General features: G+C 38.8%; 1 protein-coding gene across 1 annotated transcript in view; it reads right to left on the bottom strand.

Moving 5' to 3' along the window:
• Positions 1–3,199: 3,199 nt before the first annotated feature.
• Positions 3,200–18,894, bottom strand: part of LOC116915071 (POTE ankyrin domain family member A-like) — a 30,410-nt gene continuing 14,715 nt past the window's right edge. The window contains exons 9-14 of the mRNA XM_032919486.1: positions 18,715–18,787; positions 15,738–15,831; positions 10,379–10,407; positions 10,208–10,280; positions 8,012–8,073; positions 3,200–3,379 (exon numbers count right to left, since the gene is read on the bottom strand). Coding sequence (XP_032775377.1) covers positions 3,200–3,379; positions 8,012–8,073; positions 10,208–10,280; positions 10,379–10,407; positions 15,738–15,831; positions 18,715–18,787 — 511 coding nt within the window. The remainder of the gene's footprint in view (positions 3,380–8,011; positions 8,074–10,207; positions 10,281–10,378; positions 10,408–15,737; positions 15,832–18,714; positions 18,788–18,894) is intronic.

Below are 18,894 nucleotides of genomic sequence, written 5' to 3' on the forward strand. Positions count from 1 at the left end.
AATCTACTAAACTCATCAAACAATGACAGCATGGTAGGGTATCGGTTCTTCAGTAAGTTAAGGGAGTGGCATCTGTGAAGCAATTGTATGGGTGTGTGAGGTTGTGTGCAGAGCTCGGTGTCACTGCAAAGCAACCTAAGTCTGTGAAACATACACTTAAGGTTAGGAGGAAAGGCAAGATACAAGTGATGCCACATCACATTGCAATAGATCTGATTGTCATAATGGATTAACAGCATGAAAATAACAATTGCAATTCAAATGTGCAATTGAAAACATACCCAGATTCACACAATCAATAAGACTTCCCAGTTATAATAAAAAACAAACACTATTTGTGGATGGAATTTATGACTGCGTTGCTTACAAGACCCTTGAAATTGTGGATTAAAGAGAAGCTCTTGCTAAGTGAATCAACAGACATATGGCAATCCTCAGCTATCCAACTACTATTTTAGACTTTGAGAAAAACTTTAGACTTTCCCAGGTACTTTCTGTAAGTCCCTAATGACTATAGGTCTCAAGCAAGCAAACTTTAAGGGATGGCATAAGAAAGAAGAAACACCTGACTCAACGTGTACATTTCCAATATCTAGCCCTGGAAATGCCTTTCTATTCAGTTGTCTATGTCAACAATGACTTTGGAAATATTTAGTTCAATTCAATGGTTAAGTTTATCTGTGCTTTTTAAAGTAGGGATGGAGGGGACTGTGGGGTGATTTAATTCCATACTTTACCTGGTTTGAAGGTAGGTGCATTCTTCGTCGTCCGTGGTTCTTTAGAAACAGGGTCTTTCGTGTCAGTAGGAGTCTGAATGGGTTTTGAAATGGGACACTTAACAAATATTGCATACTTCACCCAGTGGCGATGTTCATCATCCAGGATAAAGTAGAGTAGTGATTACCGTCAATTGAGCGTATTCCTCGTCAGACCCTAAGATGCCAAATGGACATCAGTCAGTCATGAGTAAGTATCTGGAAGTCATCCACATTGTCACACAGAGCTGCTACCAAATTGAGTCCTCACATTTTCCTTTAGAAATGTTTGCTGTAGGTTTGGGGTTTGGGCAACTTTTAGTTTGTTGTCTTTGTTGAAGAAATGTCGTGAATTAAAATAAGGTAGCTTTGGCAAATATTTTCAAAGAGGAGTATGAAACCAGCCACTGTACCAGAAGCAGAAGAGGCGCGTGTGCCAATGTGGCAAGCCCACTGATTGATACAGACAACAATGGCTCCTCACTAAGAAGCAAATTGTGACTCTGAGGACACTAAACTGTCAAAGATGTTGGTAGAGTGAGGCTTTGTGTGTCTCATTGAACACTGTCAGCAAACTGCCTCTAAGGACGAGATTTGTCGCCTTCCTCCATTGGTGACATAAATTAGGAAGGACGCCCCAGTGGTAACTTCTCAGAGTTCTCTGAACTAATAACCTTTAATGTACTTTTAAAAATAAAGTTTGCAGCATCCTCCTTTTCTTGCACTCATCCTGTTGACTGCCATGGCTGTGTTTTTACATTTAGTCCAGATATCCTAATGCTCCTTGATTCGGTAATATAAGAAGTTATATGAATGGCATGTAGAGCACAGTGTGCAAGTCTTCAATAGTGAACTGCAATTATCCAAAGAAAATATAAACTGAATTTCCAGGTAAATATAACATATTAGAGGCATATTACATGTAAGACCAATGTATTATCTATTAAATTTTGTAAATTTTAGTAAAGGAATGAATGCTCTAAAGCCAGTGTCTTCAAAGGTAAATCATTTTAGCATATCACATTAGTGCTCAACAAAATTCCATGAAACAACTGTGTAGTGTAGAATGATGTTTCTCATATGAGAAAGATGTTACTGTGTTCAAATTAATTTTGCTTGTCTACTTAAGATCAATTCAACCTATTCCTTGAAGCTTAAAAGTTGTAAGAAGCAATTGGCTGGCTTCTTACAACTCTGACTCTGTTATCTCCCTTCACTCCCACCGACCCACATGAAGGCAATAAAACAAAGATGGTGCCTTTGTCTTCAGTGTTAAGTGTGCAGAAGTAGAATGAGGTGAATTATCTGAAGTCTCCCTAGAGCACACCCTTCATTAGTATCTCTCTTTTTTTCTCTAATTAGACCATTTATTTTTGAAAGTAATGTACACTTGACTTATTCAGTTTTATACTATTTTGTGGATTTTTTAGAACCACTTTCTCTCCATTTACCAAAAGTATCTAAGAATTACAAATGTAAAGTTCTGGAGCCATACAGAGCCTGACGATATTATGCTTTCTATGTCTATATCTGTTTACTCATTTCTCTCTGGCTAGAAACATGCTCAGAAGTAGAAGGAAAATGCATGGTCTCCTTTTGTCCAGTTTTGTTTCTAAATATCACCCCTTGATCTGTGTACAGAAAGTATGTCTGTATTTTTTCTCTTTAGAATGTGGATAGAGCCCTAATGTCTGAGATAATATTAGAGATACAGAGTCCCAGAGACTCTGGGGCATGGTGTGCATTTGTGGCATGGTGCAACAGGGTAAGTCTTAAAACTTGAAATTTTCTGGTAAATATGGCATCTTCTTCTTAATAACTTTACCTAACTCGCCTCCTCTCTTCCAGTCCCCCCACTCAAAACAGCATGAGCAATCATGCACCTTTGGGCATTTGTTTTCCTCATGAGTTTTCTAATGGGCTTCCCCTTCCAATTCTATTGTCATATATGTAACTATCCCTATGAAAATGCAGTGCGTTACATGACGTTAAACTCTTATATGCATGCATGATCATACATGATTGTATTTATCTATGGTATATAAAGCATTGCTTTACTTGTTGGGCTGTTTAATGTCTTCGGTGACAAAGACAAGTATAGGGACATTTTATTCCACATCCTAAGCATGGTTAGTTACTAGAAACTGGGTCGTGCTTCTACAATGTTCATAGCACTGTTACATGCTTTAGATAAAGTAGTTTTAAAACTCCTCCCTCCCTCATGTGTATAAAGTCTAATTTCTCATCATGTAATTCCTGTATTCACCACTTTTCTTGTTTTCAGTCTCCTTCTGTCCTTTTCCTTAATATCAGAATTCCTGGGTTATTAGAATACCCTACAGTAACTAATAATTCAGACCTTCTAGTGACACTATCAGTTTAGCATGCTGCTAAAATTTGAAATTACTCAATTTTTTTAAGTCTCTTACTTTTTTATTAGGTACTCAATAATATTTTAGTGTCATGTGACAGTGACCTGTTTTGGGTAAATAAGTGAACACATAAATCTTTAATAAAATGCTAGTCCTACCTTTCATTTGTCCATTTATATTAATTTTTTCCACTTGATATCCTGCACCAGATAAGTGTCCAACTTTTATCTGTGGAAGATGCTCCAATTCACTCTATTAAAAAAAATGTCAATAACAAGTTACACAAATATTTCCTGGCTGCCTTCTGAGAAGATGTATGATTTTCCAACTTCAGAAGCAATTAAAATGGGAAATAACAGTAAGTTGTACAAACACTAAAGTGTTTTATGGAGATGTTTTCCATGCTTTTTATATAAATTTAATATTTTTCCATCATATAGCTGCTAACTGTGTAAACAGATCATGGAAGGACAGAAGAAACAAATGCATATGCACAATAGTGTCTAGTCAGCACATTTGAATAAGAATTCACCTCTAGAGCTTCCAGGGACTCAGTCACTACCCAAAGACTATACATGGACTGACCCTGGGCTCCAACCTCATAGGTAGCAATGAATAGCCTAGTAAGAGCACCAGTGGAAGGGGAAGCCCTTGGTCCTGCCAAGACTGAACCCCCAGTGAACGTGATTGTTGGGGGAAGGGCGGTAATGGGGGGAGGATGGTGAGGGGAACACCCATATAGAAGGGGTGGGGGATAGGTTAGGGGGGATGTTGGCATGGAAACCGGGAAAGGGAATAACAATCGAAATGTAAATGAGAAATACCCAAGTTAATAAAGATGGAGAAAAAAATTAAATGGGACAAATTTTCTACAAAAAAAATAAAAAATAAAAAATAAAAAATAAAGAATTAACCTCTAAATACCTAGCGCTATTTTATACTCCCACAAAAAGAATAATTCTCAAAAATACATATTAGACTAATTTTACTAAAAATAAAAGCACTTGCTATAGCAAATATTTAACATTTAGAATACTTCTCCAGTGACAGAAATGTCTTAGAGGCAGAAGAAAATATTTCGTAGCTTATTGTGTTGGGTATAAACAAAACACTAAAGAAGCTGTTTGGTATGGGTAAACAATTCTTAAACCAAACCTGTTTCTATATAAAATGTTTACTGGTAGAAAGATGATTAAATAAATGTTAACTCAGAAAATGTTTATTTATATTGTATCTAAATTAATTGCATAAATATCGGATGTAATATGCAACTCTTTCATAATGAAGAAATTCCAAAACTGATAGCAAGCTTTAGTAAGAATACACAGTTTAAGGCCATGTGTATGTGTTTGCCTATATACATGTATATGCACTTGTATGAACATAACAATAAAATTAAAGAAAAGGCATGAATGTGAGAGGAAGTATGAAGGGCACAGAAGAAGTTGGTGGGGTAGAAAGAGAGGTTAAATGCCAGGGACTGATCCAGCCTTTTGGGGTTCAGAGCTGAAGTGGAACACAAAGTTGAATGAAGCCAAAAGACTGATATCTCTGGCCTTGTAACGCTCTCTGACTGAGGGCTTGAAGCGAGTGGCTTCTGGAAACTTAACACTCTCTTGCTTATTCTGTGACTGAAAACCACCAGCTTCTTTTCTCTTTAACTCTCTGTGCTTGAATGAGCACTGGGGAAAATTAACTCTTTTTGCTTGAATAAGTGCTGGGAAAGCTTCAACTCTTTGTGCTTAAATAAATGCTGAGAAATTATGAAAAGGATTTTATTGCTAGAACTCCTTTCTCTGGCAAGTCAGCCAGAAGCCTCTCACTGGACAAGAGGCTTGGAGTTCATTAACTCCTTTTGAACCAGAAAGAAAAGAAAGGAAAAGAAAGAAGTCACTCACATAGACAACACCCACACTCGATGACACAGAGTGTTTACACCCCTTTTTTTATTTTATTGCTTTCAGACTTTTTATAGTTTTTTGGACAAATGTATTCTATGTAAAAAAGAATTATAAATTCATAGATAAAGTGTTACATAAAAGGGGAGTAACAGAAAAAAATCAATAACAAGTTGAAAGCAGTGTTTCACTCTGTAAGGTCATTATAAGTTTAATGCAACAATTTTTACATGGCTTTGCCTTACTACAGAGCATACCTGTGGCTTCATCCTTGAACCTGAATGTTCTTCCCTGAACACAAATTTGTCCCAAGCCTATATCTCCTTTAGTGTAATTATGAAAGTTCATTGTATTTCTTATTATGCAGCCTTTACTTACTATTTATAAGGAGGGTACACACTCTATTACTGGTTCTACCTTTATTATATCTTTCTAGCAAAACAACTAAAACCATCTCTTAAAGCTTCCTTCCTAAATTATTTGAATCAAATCAGGAATTCTATAAAAATCATTAATTCATCTCAATAGTATTAATTCATGAAAGTTCATCTTTATGTTGATCTGCAAGAGATTTGCTCAATAGGGTCAGGTAAAGCCCAGGAATCCTTGGGCTATGTAATAGTGACAGGAAAGGCATATCAACTGCAAAAAGCCATCCTGGGAAGAAACTTCTTGGGGCCTTGCCTCTCAGGTATCACCCAGTGAAGACCATGCAAAGACAGTGGGCCATCTCCAGGAAGGACGCCTGCTAACCTTAACCTTTCTTAGATGGCTCATGACAGTGAAATAATATAAATGTTGTAAACTCAAGTAAGAAGTTCTAAAAACAATTTAAATTTAAATGTAAAAGGGAACATTTCCTTGTTTGCAGATGGTGTTATTTTATCCATTATCTAAAAAACTCAGAGGCTCCACAAGAAAACTCCTACAGGTGATAAATGCATTCTGAAAAGTCATGGGATACAAAATTTAAAAATGAAAGAAAAAAACATGAGTTTTCCTTTATATAATAAACTGAGAAATAAATAAAGAAAATTATATGAATTGAAAGAAAGCAAGGAGGGGATGCATGAGAAGGCTTGGAGGAAGAAAAAGGAAGAGGAAATGACATAATTCTAAAAATCAAGAAAATGATATCATTTACAACAGTATATATACATATATACATACATACATACATACATACATACATACATACATACATACATAATGAATAAGTTTAACTGAGGATGGAAAATACTTGCACAATAAAAACTTCCAATTACAGGAAAATAAATTTAAATACAAGACTAGAAGATAGAAAGCTCATCCATGCTTGTGGAGTGGAAGGATTAATTCTATAAAAATGACCATCCTACCAAAAGTAATCTATAGATTGAACAAAATCCCTGTCTCCAGGGATTCCAACACAATTCTTCACAAAAATTGATAAAGTAATTTTAAATTTCATATGGAAATACAAAAAAATAAATAAAACAGGATTGACAAAACAATCTTGTCCAAAAAAATAGCAAATGGTGGAAGGTAAAATCATCCCAGATTTTAAGCTCTACAAGAAGCTGTAATAATAAAAGACAGCATAGTACTGGAATAAAAACAAACTCACTGATCAACTGAACAGAACGGAGAACCAACACAAATGCCCACATTCTTACAATTGCATAAATTTTAACGAAGAGATCAACAGTACTGTTGGAGAAAAGATAGGATCTTCAACATTTGATGCTGAGCAAACCAAATAAACGTGTGTAGAAGAATGAAACTCGACCCTGTCTCTCATCCTGTACAAAAGTCAACTCCAAATGGACCTCAAGATAAGACCTGATATTCTGGAGAAAAGTCATATGGAAGCCTACTAGTGTAGAAGCTTCCAGATGGATGGATAGATTAGTTGTTTAATGACTAGATTGTGACCACAGATAGATAGATGATAGATAGATAGATAGATAGATAGATAGATAGATAGATAGATAGATAGATAGACAGACAGACCGACCGTGTAACAAGGCAACAGTACCCCTACTAGACTCCAGAGACTAACTAATAAAAAGCCTAATGCCAGGAACTTGTTATTTCTTTTGAAATTGTTGGTCAGTGAGGCCCTATGGATGCCAAACTTGAAGGTAAGACCCTACCTAGTACTGAAGACACCATATACTTAAGTTTTAGAACATAAAGAAATCATACTAGTACTAAGCCAGAAGCCACAATAATGGCTGTCCTGACAATACATGACCACTGATATAATCATGGCACAAACATTCTGAGAGTAACCAACCACCTTCTGCTTGAATTTATGTCCTGCTCCAAAACATTAAACCCATACCTAGAACTATTATCAGGTGAAGAACTCATGGCTAACTTAAGTCTCTTATGTGCCTCCAGATAACGCCAAAGCACACAAGGCTGTGAGATGATGCTTCTAGTAATGATTGAAAAATCTCTTTTATACCATGATGTAAATATAAGATGCTTTATAACATATACCTATCTCTTTTTGTCTACATAGATGCTCCAAGCTATTTATGAGCCTAGCTTTCAGTTCTTCTTCCTTCTCTATTGAACAAAGTAGAGAAGATGAGTAGATCTAAAAGGGTAGAGAATTTGAGTAGATCTAAAAGGGTAGAGAATTTGAGTAGATCTAAAAGGGTAGAGAATTTGAGTAGATCTAAAAGGAGTTGGGTGAAAGGCAATCAATATGATTAAAACACATTGAACAAAGGAGTTTAAGGATATTCTAAAGTTTCGGGGTTTTGCTGTTTTTTTCTTTATTCTGAGGGTCTGTCTGTGTGTCTCTGGCTGTACTAAAACTCACTATGTTAAATGTTATAATAAGGTAAAAGTGTTTTAAACATTAAGCATTCTATGAGTTAGAATCTATTGATTCTATCAAGTAATCTGAAGTATGACTTCCTGGGGCTCACACTATACTACTAAACAAAAGGACACAGTATTACATGATATTTAAAATTAAATGTTTTCATACCAAAGGCTGGTCATTTTCACTTTCATCAGATATGTCTTCTTCTATTGACATCAATTCTAACTCTGGTTCTGTTGGCAAATACATTTATTTTATTAATTGTGTAGAACACATATAGAGCAACAGTCTGTATAATAATATGAGTGTTCAAATTAGCTAAAAATAACATTATATTGTTACTTTCTGATTAAGAATCTCAACGAAGGGGTTGGGGATTTGACTCAGTGGTAGAGCACTTGCCTAGCAAACGCAAGGCCCTGGTTCATCCTCAGCTCCGCAAAAAAAAAAAAAAAAAAAAAAAAAAAAAAAAAAAAAACTCAACGAAGTAAATAAGGAGTTGGATCTTTCTAGCTATCTAAACCGTCGTCATTTACTCAAATAGAAGCAGCAGAGGTCAACATGCTCAACACACAAAAACACCCTGAAGATCTGCACATAAAATTCACCTGCTCTATCAAAATGAATAAAGCTTCCAGAAGCAAACTTCCAAGTACCCTAGCAACATAATGTTACATAATGTTTTATCTTATAATGTTACATTTTAAACAAAGTCTGCTAATCATTTTGATCACAAAGTAACAGCTAAGCCATACATGTTCATTTGTGATCACATGGTTTCTGACGTGTGGAATTGTTGCCATCCACCATCAGACAAGTTTCTTCTTCCGAGACTCAAACTAATGCATGAAGTCTTCCCTGGTTATACTTCTTCTTTGTCTACTTCTGTGCCTCAGTGACTTTTCTCTGTAACTATAACCCACTTCTTCCCATGCCCCTCCCTCCCACCCCTGCACTGGAGTTGTCAATCTTTCACACCATCCCTGGATCGTCAGTTTTCTTGATTCTCTACAATAATTATTTTGTGCCCTGATAGGAAATAGCATGAAGTTTTGCAGACTGGAAATGAAATATTAGTGGTAGATTTTTTTTAGAATTAATGGGTGATTTAAAAATTAAGAGGTAAGCTGACAGGAGCCAGTATAGTTATCCCGTGAGAGGTTCTGTCAGAGCATGACCAATACAGATGAGGTTGCTCCCAGCCAACCACAGGACTGAGCACAGGGAGCCCAATGGAGGAGTTAGGGGGAGGACTGAAGGAGCTGAAGGGGTTTGCAACCCCATAGAAAGAACAACAATGTCAACCAACCAGACCTCCCAGAGCTCCCAGGAGCTAAACCACCAACCAAAGAGTACACATGGAGGTACTCATGGCTCCAGCTGCTTATGTAGCAGAGGATGGCCTTATCAGGCATCCCTGGGAAGGGAGGACCTTGGTCCTGTGGAGGCTCGATGCTCCAGCACAGGGGAATGGTAGAGTGGTGAGGTAGAAGTAAGTGTGTGGGTGGGGGAGCACCCTCATAGAATCAAGGGGATGGGATAGGGAGAGTGCAGAGGGGAAACCTGGGAGGGGGACAGCAAATGTAAATAAATAAAACAACCAATAAAAACTAAAAGGTAAGGTAGGGCAAATACAGAACTTTCTAGGGGAAAAAAATGAAGGATAAAAAAAGTATCGCCAGAACACTTTTATAAGTGTTTAGCTTTGAAACATAAAGTCAATTGTATAACAGTAAAACTGTAATAACTGATTAGTTGTTACAGATAGAATCTATGACTGGTTAACAGTACTGGTTCAGCTGATAGGAAAACACATACACACACACACACACACACACACACACACACACACACACACAATCCATCCAGACAGCGAGCTGACTGGATGTCTGAGTAGAAATGAAATTGCTTCTCTTGAGTTTTAGGAAACAATATTGCTGCTTTGTATACACCCTGGTCCCAAACTTCTTAAGCACAATGAATGTCTAGTTTGGTTCTCTCAGATATCTGAGTTTACAGTGTGCAGCCTAGAGCCCAGTTCTCTGAATAGCATGTTTTTTAACTACAGAAAAAAGAATCTCATGGGCATCATAATCACCCTTTGTAAATCCTTAGGACAGAGGTCCCACGCCGGAAGTACGGGACCCCAAAATGCAAAAGTGGAAACAACTTGTCCAACTTCTTTTTTAGAGATCTTGCACTCACAGATTCTCTTTTGAAAAACGTAGGCACTACTCACATCGTTTACGTCAAACCATACATACCATTGACTTGGTGGGAGGACAGAGTTAAGATGGTGAGGTCCATAAACTTCTCAAACACTTTGTTTTGATCCAAAATGGTTCAGTGTACCCAGCGTACCTGAGGTGGATGTAAAGAGCTCTATCCTCTCTACAGCTTCATTTGTGACAGAGTCTCTCGCTTCAGTGGCAGACTGGGTAGATTTTAAAAGCAAAATATTTAAATGTTTTACATATCTATATCGCATTAATACATATTTAATAATTCATGATAAAATCAAAAGCTTATTACCTTTGAAGAGGGATCTTTCTCAACCCATGCTAAAAAGCAAAGGGAAACACAATCATTTCTATGTTGATACAACACCAGTCACCTGCTCATAAAGAATTAGGCTGGAATTAAGCTCTCCTTCTTAGATGTCCAATTATCACTCTGTACTTTGAAAGTCTGGAAGGCTTTCACAGGCCTGGACAGCAGCACAACTGAAGAGTATACCCATGACGTCATAGACATGGCTCGGTGATTAAAAGACTTAGTCTCCAGAGAACCCAAGTACAGCTCCCATCACCCACACTGGGTGGCTCACAACGGCCTGTAACTCCAGCTCTAAGGGATCCGCGGTCATCTTCTAACCCTTGCTGGCACCCTCATACACATGGCAGACATTGGAACAGGAATTTAAAAATAAATAAAATACATTCAAGGGGGGAAACCTGTGCAAAATTAATAAAAATACAGATTTGGGTAGGACACCCAAACCAACCTGTAATTTTTGTCACCTCCCAGATTAGAATTGTGTGGTGGTGTTTGTTACTGTTTGAAGAGTAGCTGATGTCCACTAAATCAGAAACATTCAGAAGGGCAAATGTCACATGTTTTATCCCCTCTGTAGGATCTAGACTTCCATACGCATAAACAGCATAAAAGTGGAGGAAGTATTGGTCTCAGAGAGGAGCACCAGAGAAGGAGTAAGGCAGGACAAGAGATTTTTAGTGGGGAACAGATATAAACAAGGTAAAAATGCATGGTGAAATGTCATGATTAAGTAAAGTATTGTATCTCTAGAATTGAAAATAATTTTAGGGGTTGGAGAGATGGCCCCATGGTTAACAGCACTGGCTGCTCTTGCGGAGGACCTGAGTTCAATTCCCAGCAACCACATGGTGGCTCACAACCATCTGTACCTCTAATTCCAGGGAATCAATGCCCTCTTCTGGCCTCCACTAGTACTTTCATTCACACAGATAAATAATATGTCAAATCTTCAGAAATAAATGAATAAAGCCTACAGAAACAAATTTCCAAGTACCCTAGCAACAAATAAATTCATAATGTATATTAAGTTGTATCTTATGTTACATTTTAAACAATCTGCTAGGGGGCTGGAGAGATGGCTCAGTGGTTTAGAGCCCTGACTGCTGCTCTTCTCGAGGTCCTGAGATCAAATCCCAGCAACCACATGGTGGCTCACAACCATCTGTAATGAGATCCGATGCCCTCTTCTGGTGTGTCTGAAGACAGCTACAGTGTAGTCATATATAATAAATAAATAAAATTTTAAAAAAAGAAGTTTAAACAATCTGCTAATCATTTTGATCACAAGGTAACAGCTAAGTCATACATGTCCATCTATGATCACATGGTTTCTGGTGTGTGAAATTATTTCCATCTACCATCAGACAAATTTCTTTTTCCAAGATTCAAACTGATGCATGAAGTCTTCCCTGGTTATAGTTTTTCTTTGTCTACTTTAGTACTTCAGTGCCTTTTCACTGTAACTGTAAATTACTTCTTCCCATGTCCCTCCCCTTCACCCCTGCACTAGAGCGTTTACAAAAATGGAAACTTCGTGCTCTAATATGGCCAACCAACCAAACAAGCCGAAGGTGGCGCTTTGGTTTCTAAGCCTGAAGAAGATGTAAGATAGGACAAAACCAATTCCTGAAAGTGTATTATTTTTCTTTTTTTATTTATTAAAATATTTTCATACAATAAAAATAGATAAAAATCAATTTTTCTAACATTCTTCTATAGCCAATCACTTGTGTATTAATATTGATGACTGTTATCCATTCACCATACACCTTCAGAGTCTGGTGATTGGGCAGAGGTGATTAAGTGACTACGGTTCACTAAATCCAAGCATTCCTTCAACCCGCCACTTTTGCCAGGAGCAGCAGCGGCCTCACCTCTGGTTGGAATACACATATATTGAAGTCATCCGAACTAAGTTCACTTACACTCCCTAATTAATTCAGACGTTATCAGAATTATTCTTGCTCTTACAGCTAAGGGACACTCTTCCTTTCTTCTTTTCCTTTCCCATTGGTTCATTTGAGAAGGGTTCTCCTATATCCCAGGCTGGCCTTGACCTCACTGTACAGCAGATAATGACCTTGATTTTCTGATTCTTCTGCCTCCACCTATGTGCTTATGGGGACATAGGGCTCCCTGCATACCAGGCGAGCTCGCTGCCGACTGAGCCTCACCCCCAGTCCTCCCTCTTCTTTACAGGAGGGATCTCCACAGCTCAGGTTTTCATCTGTTCTACATTTATTTTCCTTTGGTTATTTTGTTTATTTACAAAATATTTGGTTAAAAGTTGTCCACCTTCCCTGTCTCCCCACTGCAGACCTCCCATCCCCTCCCCCTCCTCTTTGCCTCTAGGAGGGTGCTCCCCTACCCACCCAACCACTCCCACCTCGCTCCTCTAGCATCCCCTTATGGTGGGGCATCCAGCCTCCACAGGACCAAGGGCCTCCTGTCCCACTGATACCAGATAAGGCAATCGTCTGCTACATGTGCAGCTGGAGCCATGGATCCCTCCATGTGTACTCTTTGGTTGGTGGTTAAGTCCCTGGGAGCTCAGGGAGTAGTTCATTCTGTTGATCAGTCTTACCATGAATTTCCTACTTCAATCTCATTTGAGGATTATGATCTGTGTCTCTTCCTATCTTAGTTTCTCCCATGTTTTCTATAAACATGATTTGAAACAAAAGCAAATTCATTTTCTTCATTTTATTCCATCGCTGTTGATTACCCAGTAGCATTTTTTTTCTCAATTTTGCAAAAAAAAAGTGTCATACTGCTACTGAGCATGTGGCTGATTCGTGGTGACTGAGGACTTATCGCAAACGCAGAGCGCCTGAACCCCCTGGTCTATACTTCATAAATTGGTTTGCTTCTGGTATCAATCAACCTAATTAAAGGTCTATGTTCTTAAACAATACCATAAAACTGAATAAAAATGTATTACGTATAATTTTATATTTTCTGGAAAACACACGAAAAGCTAGTGAAAATAGGTGAAAGTCATTTTAGTACAGTTCCTTTTTATTGGCTAATATATCAAATGTGTTATTTCAATGTGAAATCAGTATAAAAATTAATTGGGAGATATGTTTTACCCCCTTTTATTTTGTTTTTATCATTTAGTCTTCAATTGGTGTAATAGAGGTCATGCCATTTATTTGAGCCAGTTCATTTTACACAGACAAGCTGCTACTGGCTATTCCAAAAATATTGTATATTGGCATTATGTCATCTCTTATCATGTATGGAATTTTTCTAACAACTAAACCTGCCTATGACACATCCTAGTAGTTAGCAAGCTCCAAACTAATGTATTTCCTTCCTGGAAGCAAAGTTAATTACAGAAGCTTAGTTGTGAAGTTTCTGAGTTTTGTGCAGCCAATTTTATTAAAGGGTTACAAAAAGCACTTTTTATTTCACTGTATTTTATACTCTTTTATAAGATTTCTGAAAACTTTTGAATGCAAAACCATCTTCAGCCATGGTTTTGGTGGTAGATTACAAACGCAAAGATCTGGAACCCCACCCCAGCCCCAAAATGTTGCCTTTTAAGTAGGTCTCTCCAGGCTTCTGTACACAGGTCACATGGTTGTTGTGACATTTCCTTTCTCGGCTATTCTAAGTAGGTGGGATAAATGATGCTTTATCGACTTCAAAATATCTTAAATGTAATGAGACAGGTGACACGGCTGCTTCAAGCACTGTATTTTAGAAAGGTCTGCTGAATTAAGTCTGCTTATATATCTTAAGGATGTGTTTGCCTCAGAATAAAAGTCCAGGTATGTGTTGTACTGGGGGAAGAGGTTTTTCTCTTCTTTCAACAGGAAGCAAAAAGCTGCAGGTCTCTTCAAAGCTAATAAAAATTAGATTTGACCAGGGAAGACCTCATGAAAATCCTGTCTACAGACGTCAAAGGAAGAGACCCAGCAAAAACACCAAAACAGATGAGGTAAATACTGAACCCTCTACCTGGAAACAGCTCAAAAGGCTGGCTGAGAACAGCAAATCTCTGTGGCCTCCTGGTCCCTATGACTTATTACCACATGCCATCCTTTTATATGGCATGGATGGAGACTTATATCAGTTTGGTTATGCAGTCCAAACGGACTTACAAAACTGACAGGTGCCTTTTTACCTGCTCAAACGTAGAGCAGAGAACCATCATTATCTGATTTGTGCCTGCCCCACGTTCCAAACGTGTGCAAATGCGGAAATGTACCTACAATGTTACCTTTAAAAGTCTGTGCATTTTCAGAGCAAAAGGACCAGACCTGGCTGACAGCTTCCCAGAAAGGCTTGACCAGGCTGTGCCTTCCACCATGGACAGCCTCGAATCACTCCAGCAACGGACGACTTCCCTAGCTGGGGTTATTTTACAAAATCAGAGAGCTCTGAACTTGCTGCCGAACAGGGAGGGGCTTGGGCTGTTGTTGGTGGAGAAATGCTGCTTCTATGTTAATCAATCTGGACTGGTGAAACAAATCCTCAAAGGTCTAAAGTGAGACCTCCGGGCAAGCTCTGCAACCAACACCCCTACCCCATGGTGCCCAAACCCTCTGGTAGTTTGACTTCTTCTCCTTGGCCCCATACTGGCCATTGGGGCCCTCCTCCTCCTCCTCCTGGAATCCTGCCTCATCTAAAGCGGCAGATATAAGTAGCCTTGCAGAAAGCACTGGCAGTCGGGTTCTGGTTCAATACCAAACTGTTCCCAACACAGAGGCTGGTGACTATGGTGATACACCCTCCTCTCCCCCCTTTTATAAAAGAAAAACAAAGAGATCTGGGGCCAGAAGGCTGTGTGACCAGGGAAGTCGGTCCGGAGCAAGAGTGAGATTGAAACATGTCCAAACTCCGAAAATCTCATCCTGAGACCGGCAGGAGTACTACTATTTCCTCCCTGCTCTTGGCCTGCGTGTTCCAGCACACACAGCCTTGTGACCCCCATATCTGCCACCCTTGAGGTAGTCTCGTAGCCTGGTGGCCAGGTTACAGGTTAAACTTCCTCTCTCCTTATAAGGACATGTGCAGCTACCGGCCTGGAATTCCTCTTAATGCAAATGAAGCATTCCCCCAGCACCTCATCCCCAGCCAATGATGTACAGTCACCCAGAAAACCACTACTCATTCCCCAAGATCTATATACCCTTATTCCCCTCCAACAGAGAGAGATGTTTCACTGAAAACTGTCTCCAGAGAAGGCTGTTTTTCCTGCACGCACACTGACAGAGATCCTGCCTAACCCACCCACCCCAGCTAAGCTTTACTCCCTCCGGTCCAGCCCAGTGCACAATGTCCTTGGACGCGCTGAGTGGAGAAACAGACCAGGAGGGACATATACCTTCCACAGTTCTTTTTCCTCTGTTTCCAAATATTTTGTCTGTAGCCGCTGGTGAATTGCCAGAACAATTAGGAGGCTCGCTGTCTGAGTTACTCTGTAAAAATTAATAACAAAATTAGTTGCCTAGGTTTTTCTTAATCACTTTAAGACATGTAAATTGTTTATTTCTAAAGCTTACCAAACCTCATGCAAGCCTCTCTAGAGCAAACATATCCTTGCAACTCTATGTGGCAATTTTTATATGGGTACTAATTCTGTGAACCTGATACAAAAATTCACAGGAAAATATTCATAAGCAAGATACTCACCTGTGTGCATATTTCCAAAAAGGAGCTACTGTTATACCATCTAACTCTCAGCTTCCACATCAAAATGAAAGGAGCATTTTTAAACTATGCATATGTAAACATAGTCTTAGAAATATGCTTGGTATATTAAAGCAGTAGACATTTAAACATTTCAGATGGCTGAAATTATTTCAGTGTTAAGGTACTTGGCTTGGAGCCTGCGAGTGCCTTCCTTGGTAGGAAGACTGACAGGAGTTTGAGCCAAAGAAGCCAGATACACAGGAAAGGGAGAAATGACAAAGTTGACCTCTGACCTCCACATGCTCATTGTAATACATGCACATCTGTGCGTGTGCACACATACACACTCACACACACACACACACACACACATATACACACTCATATACACATGCACATACACCTTAGACAGAAATAAAAAAATAGAATTAGAGGATATTTGGCTTGAAAAGCTAATTTTTTATAGTAATTTGTATATAAACAGAGGATTTCAGAAGCGAGGTCATTTCGGCAGAGGCTTCCTCAACAATTTTGCTAATATGAAGTACCCACAGTGACTTAGTGTGTGCTGTTTGTTTTTTCTATTGTGAAACAAATCTCATCTGCCAGAGGCAATGTCTATAGAGAGCATGATGGATACTCAGTAACAAAGACGTGTTGAAGGCCAAAATATTTAAAAATGTATCAGAAAGGTTTTAACAGTGCCAAGTTTGTGTCTTCCCATAGGATGCATACATAAATGAGTTACTCAGGTTTGGCATGGTCCAAGTAAAAACTATATCTGCTCCTTGTAGGTTTTTAAATCTATCCTTGATGCTGCTATCATTTTACTGTCCACAGGTTAAAGAAAAGGTCTTCAACACTTAAGTCTCAAAATGAAAACAGGGTTGGTTTTCTTGAATAGTAACATAAGTTACATTTCATAAAAGGTTTTACCCATTCCGGATTTTTATTCATGAGGTATGTGGAAATGTTATATATGTCATATCGCCTTAAAGTCACAGTAACATTCTTGATACTGACATGTTTTCCTTTATTTAGTTCCGCAGAGATACTGAATGACAGAACTAGGACTCTGAGAGGTCCTCTGCCTTTACCTACTGTGCTCACAGCACTGCCCGACTGTGCTCACAGCGCTGTGCAACTCTCCTTAATACATTTAACACAGGTTCTTTCCATTCCTCTCCTCCGTGTTACCCTTGTGTTTTCATTATTTATAGTTACTACCACAGGAATGGATGCCCCAAATGTACTTGGTGCCCTTAACTCTTCAGTTGACTTATCCTTAGTCGAGCGTCAAAAAACAAATGGAATCTCTAGTCTCTAATTCTACCTTGGTGCTTTTCCTTGAACCTTTCCTTCCTAGAAGCTGATACCTGGCCTTCCAAATTGCATAATAATTTCACAAATTCTCTTTTTTTTTCTTCCGCAGATATTTTACAAATACGCAGCTTTCATTTTGAAGACATTTTACTTCTAAGCAAGAAATCTACAAAGCACAGCAGGTGCGTGTCTAAAAATACTTCTGAAAAGTGTACAGTGTTGGGCTATCTGAGGACCTATCCTGGAAAAGGATGTGGATCCACAGGTGGCGCTGCCATCCACCTGCCTTCTGACCCTAGTCACCCTTGTCGAAGACTGATTCTTCATCGGAATGCACCCCGCAGCTAAGGAATTTTAGAGAATAGACAATCCTTCTTAAAACTATACAAAAAAATGGAGAAAAGGTACTCCCAAACATCTGTGAACCCAGATAAAGATACAATAGGAAAAAAAAGAAAATTATGAACGGATATCCTCAATGAACATAGACTCAAAAATTCTCAATAAAATACTTGCAAACAGACCCTCCCCCACCCCACCCCCATGCAGGGGAATGTCATGGGGTGGTAAGGGGGGTGGTTGGGGAGGGAGAATACCCTCATAGAAGAATAACATTTAAAATGTAAATAAAAAATATCTGATAAAAAAAAGAAAGGAAAATACACATACATTGAAATTATCATCCACCATGGCCCAGTTGGCTTTTATCTCTGAAATTCAAGGATGGTTCAACATACACAAATCAATAAGCAGAATGAACCACATAAATGGACTCAAAAACAAAAAAACTCACGACACCGGGCCCCACCCCACAGCTCTGCACGTCTCCCAAGTGTCAAAAAAGCCCCAAAAGACAAGAAACATGAAAAACTTAAAAGACAAACTTAAAATGCGAAGGAAAAGTATCCTAGGAAATAAAATGCTAGATTCCCTTTACTGTTGAGAGTAAAGGTGCCAGAGAAATTGGCTACAATAATAACAAGTTGAATTTATTAAAGATTCCTTTGGGTATTATAAAGACCATGTTAATGTAAGTTAAAAGTCACAGCAAATGAGATTTATCCAGATAATCAATGACCAAATTTAAAATTTCCTCTATTATTGGAAACCTAATACAATTTCTCTTGGGCTTCGTATTTTTACACCATTGGCCTATGGCGTCAAAGTAGTTACCAGTCCTTCTGACTGCTTACCAATTTGACAAGCGTTTTGAGCTGCCCATAATCCTGTTTCTGCCGACTAGGTTTCCATGCACTGCCGAGGCACCCAGACCACTAGTAAACATTCAGAATAAACCAAAAACAAACTTAGGCCAAGGAAGGTAACTCCACAGAGGAGCGGTTTACCCCGGTATGACGACTGTTCTCCTCGTCCTTCAGTGCGAGCACGGGAGTCACGGGACTAAGACAGCTGGAGACCCTGTGGGGCAAAGGAAGCAGTAAGAACAGGTGAGCGCAGCTCTGTTCCAGTTCAGCTGCTTGCGTATGAATTCACTCATGGGAGTGAAAGCGACTTGACCTCTTACT

This window comes from Rattus rattus, chromosome 13 (assembly GCF_011064425.1).
Source record: "Rattus rattus isolate New Zealand chromosome 13, Rrattus_CSIRO_v1, whole genome shotgun sequence".
In the NCBI taxonomy this organism is placed as follows: domain Eukaryota; kingdom Metazoa; phylum Chordata; class Mammalia; order Rodentia; family Muridae; genus Rattus; species Rattus rattus.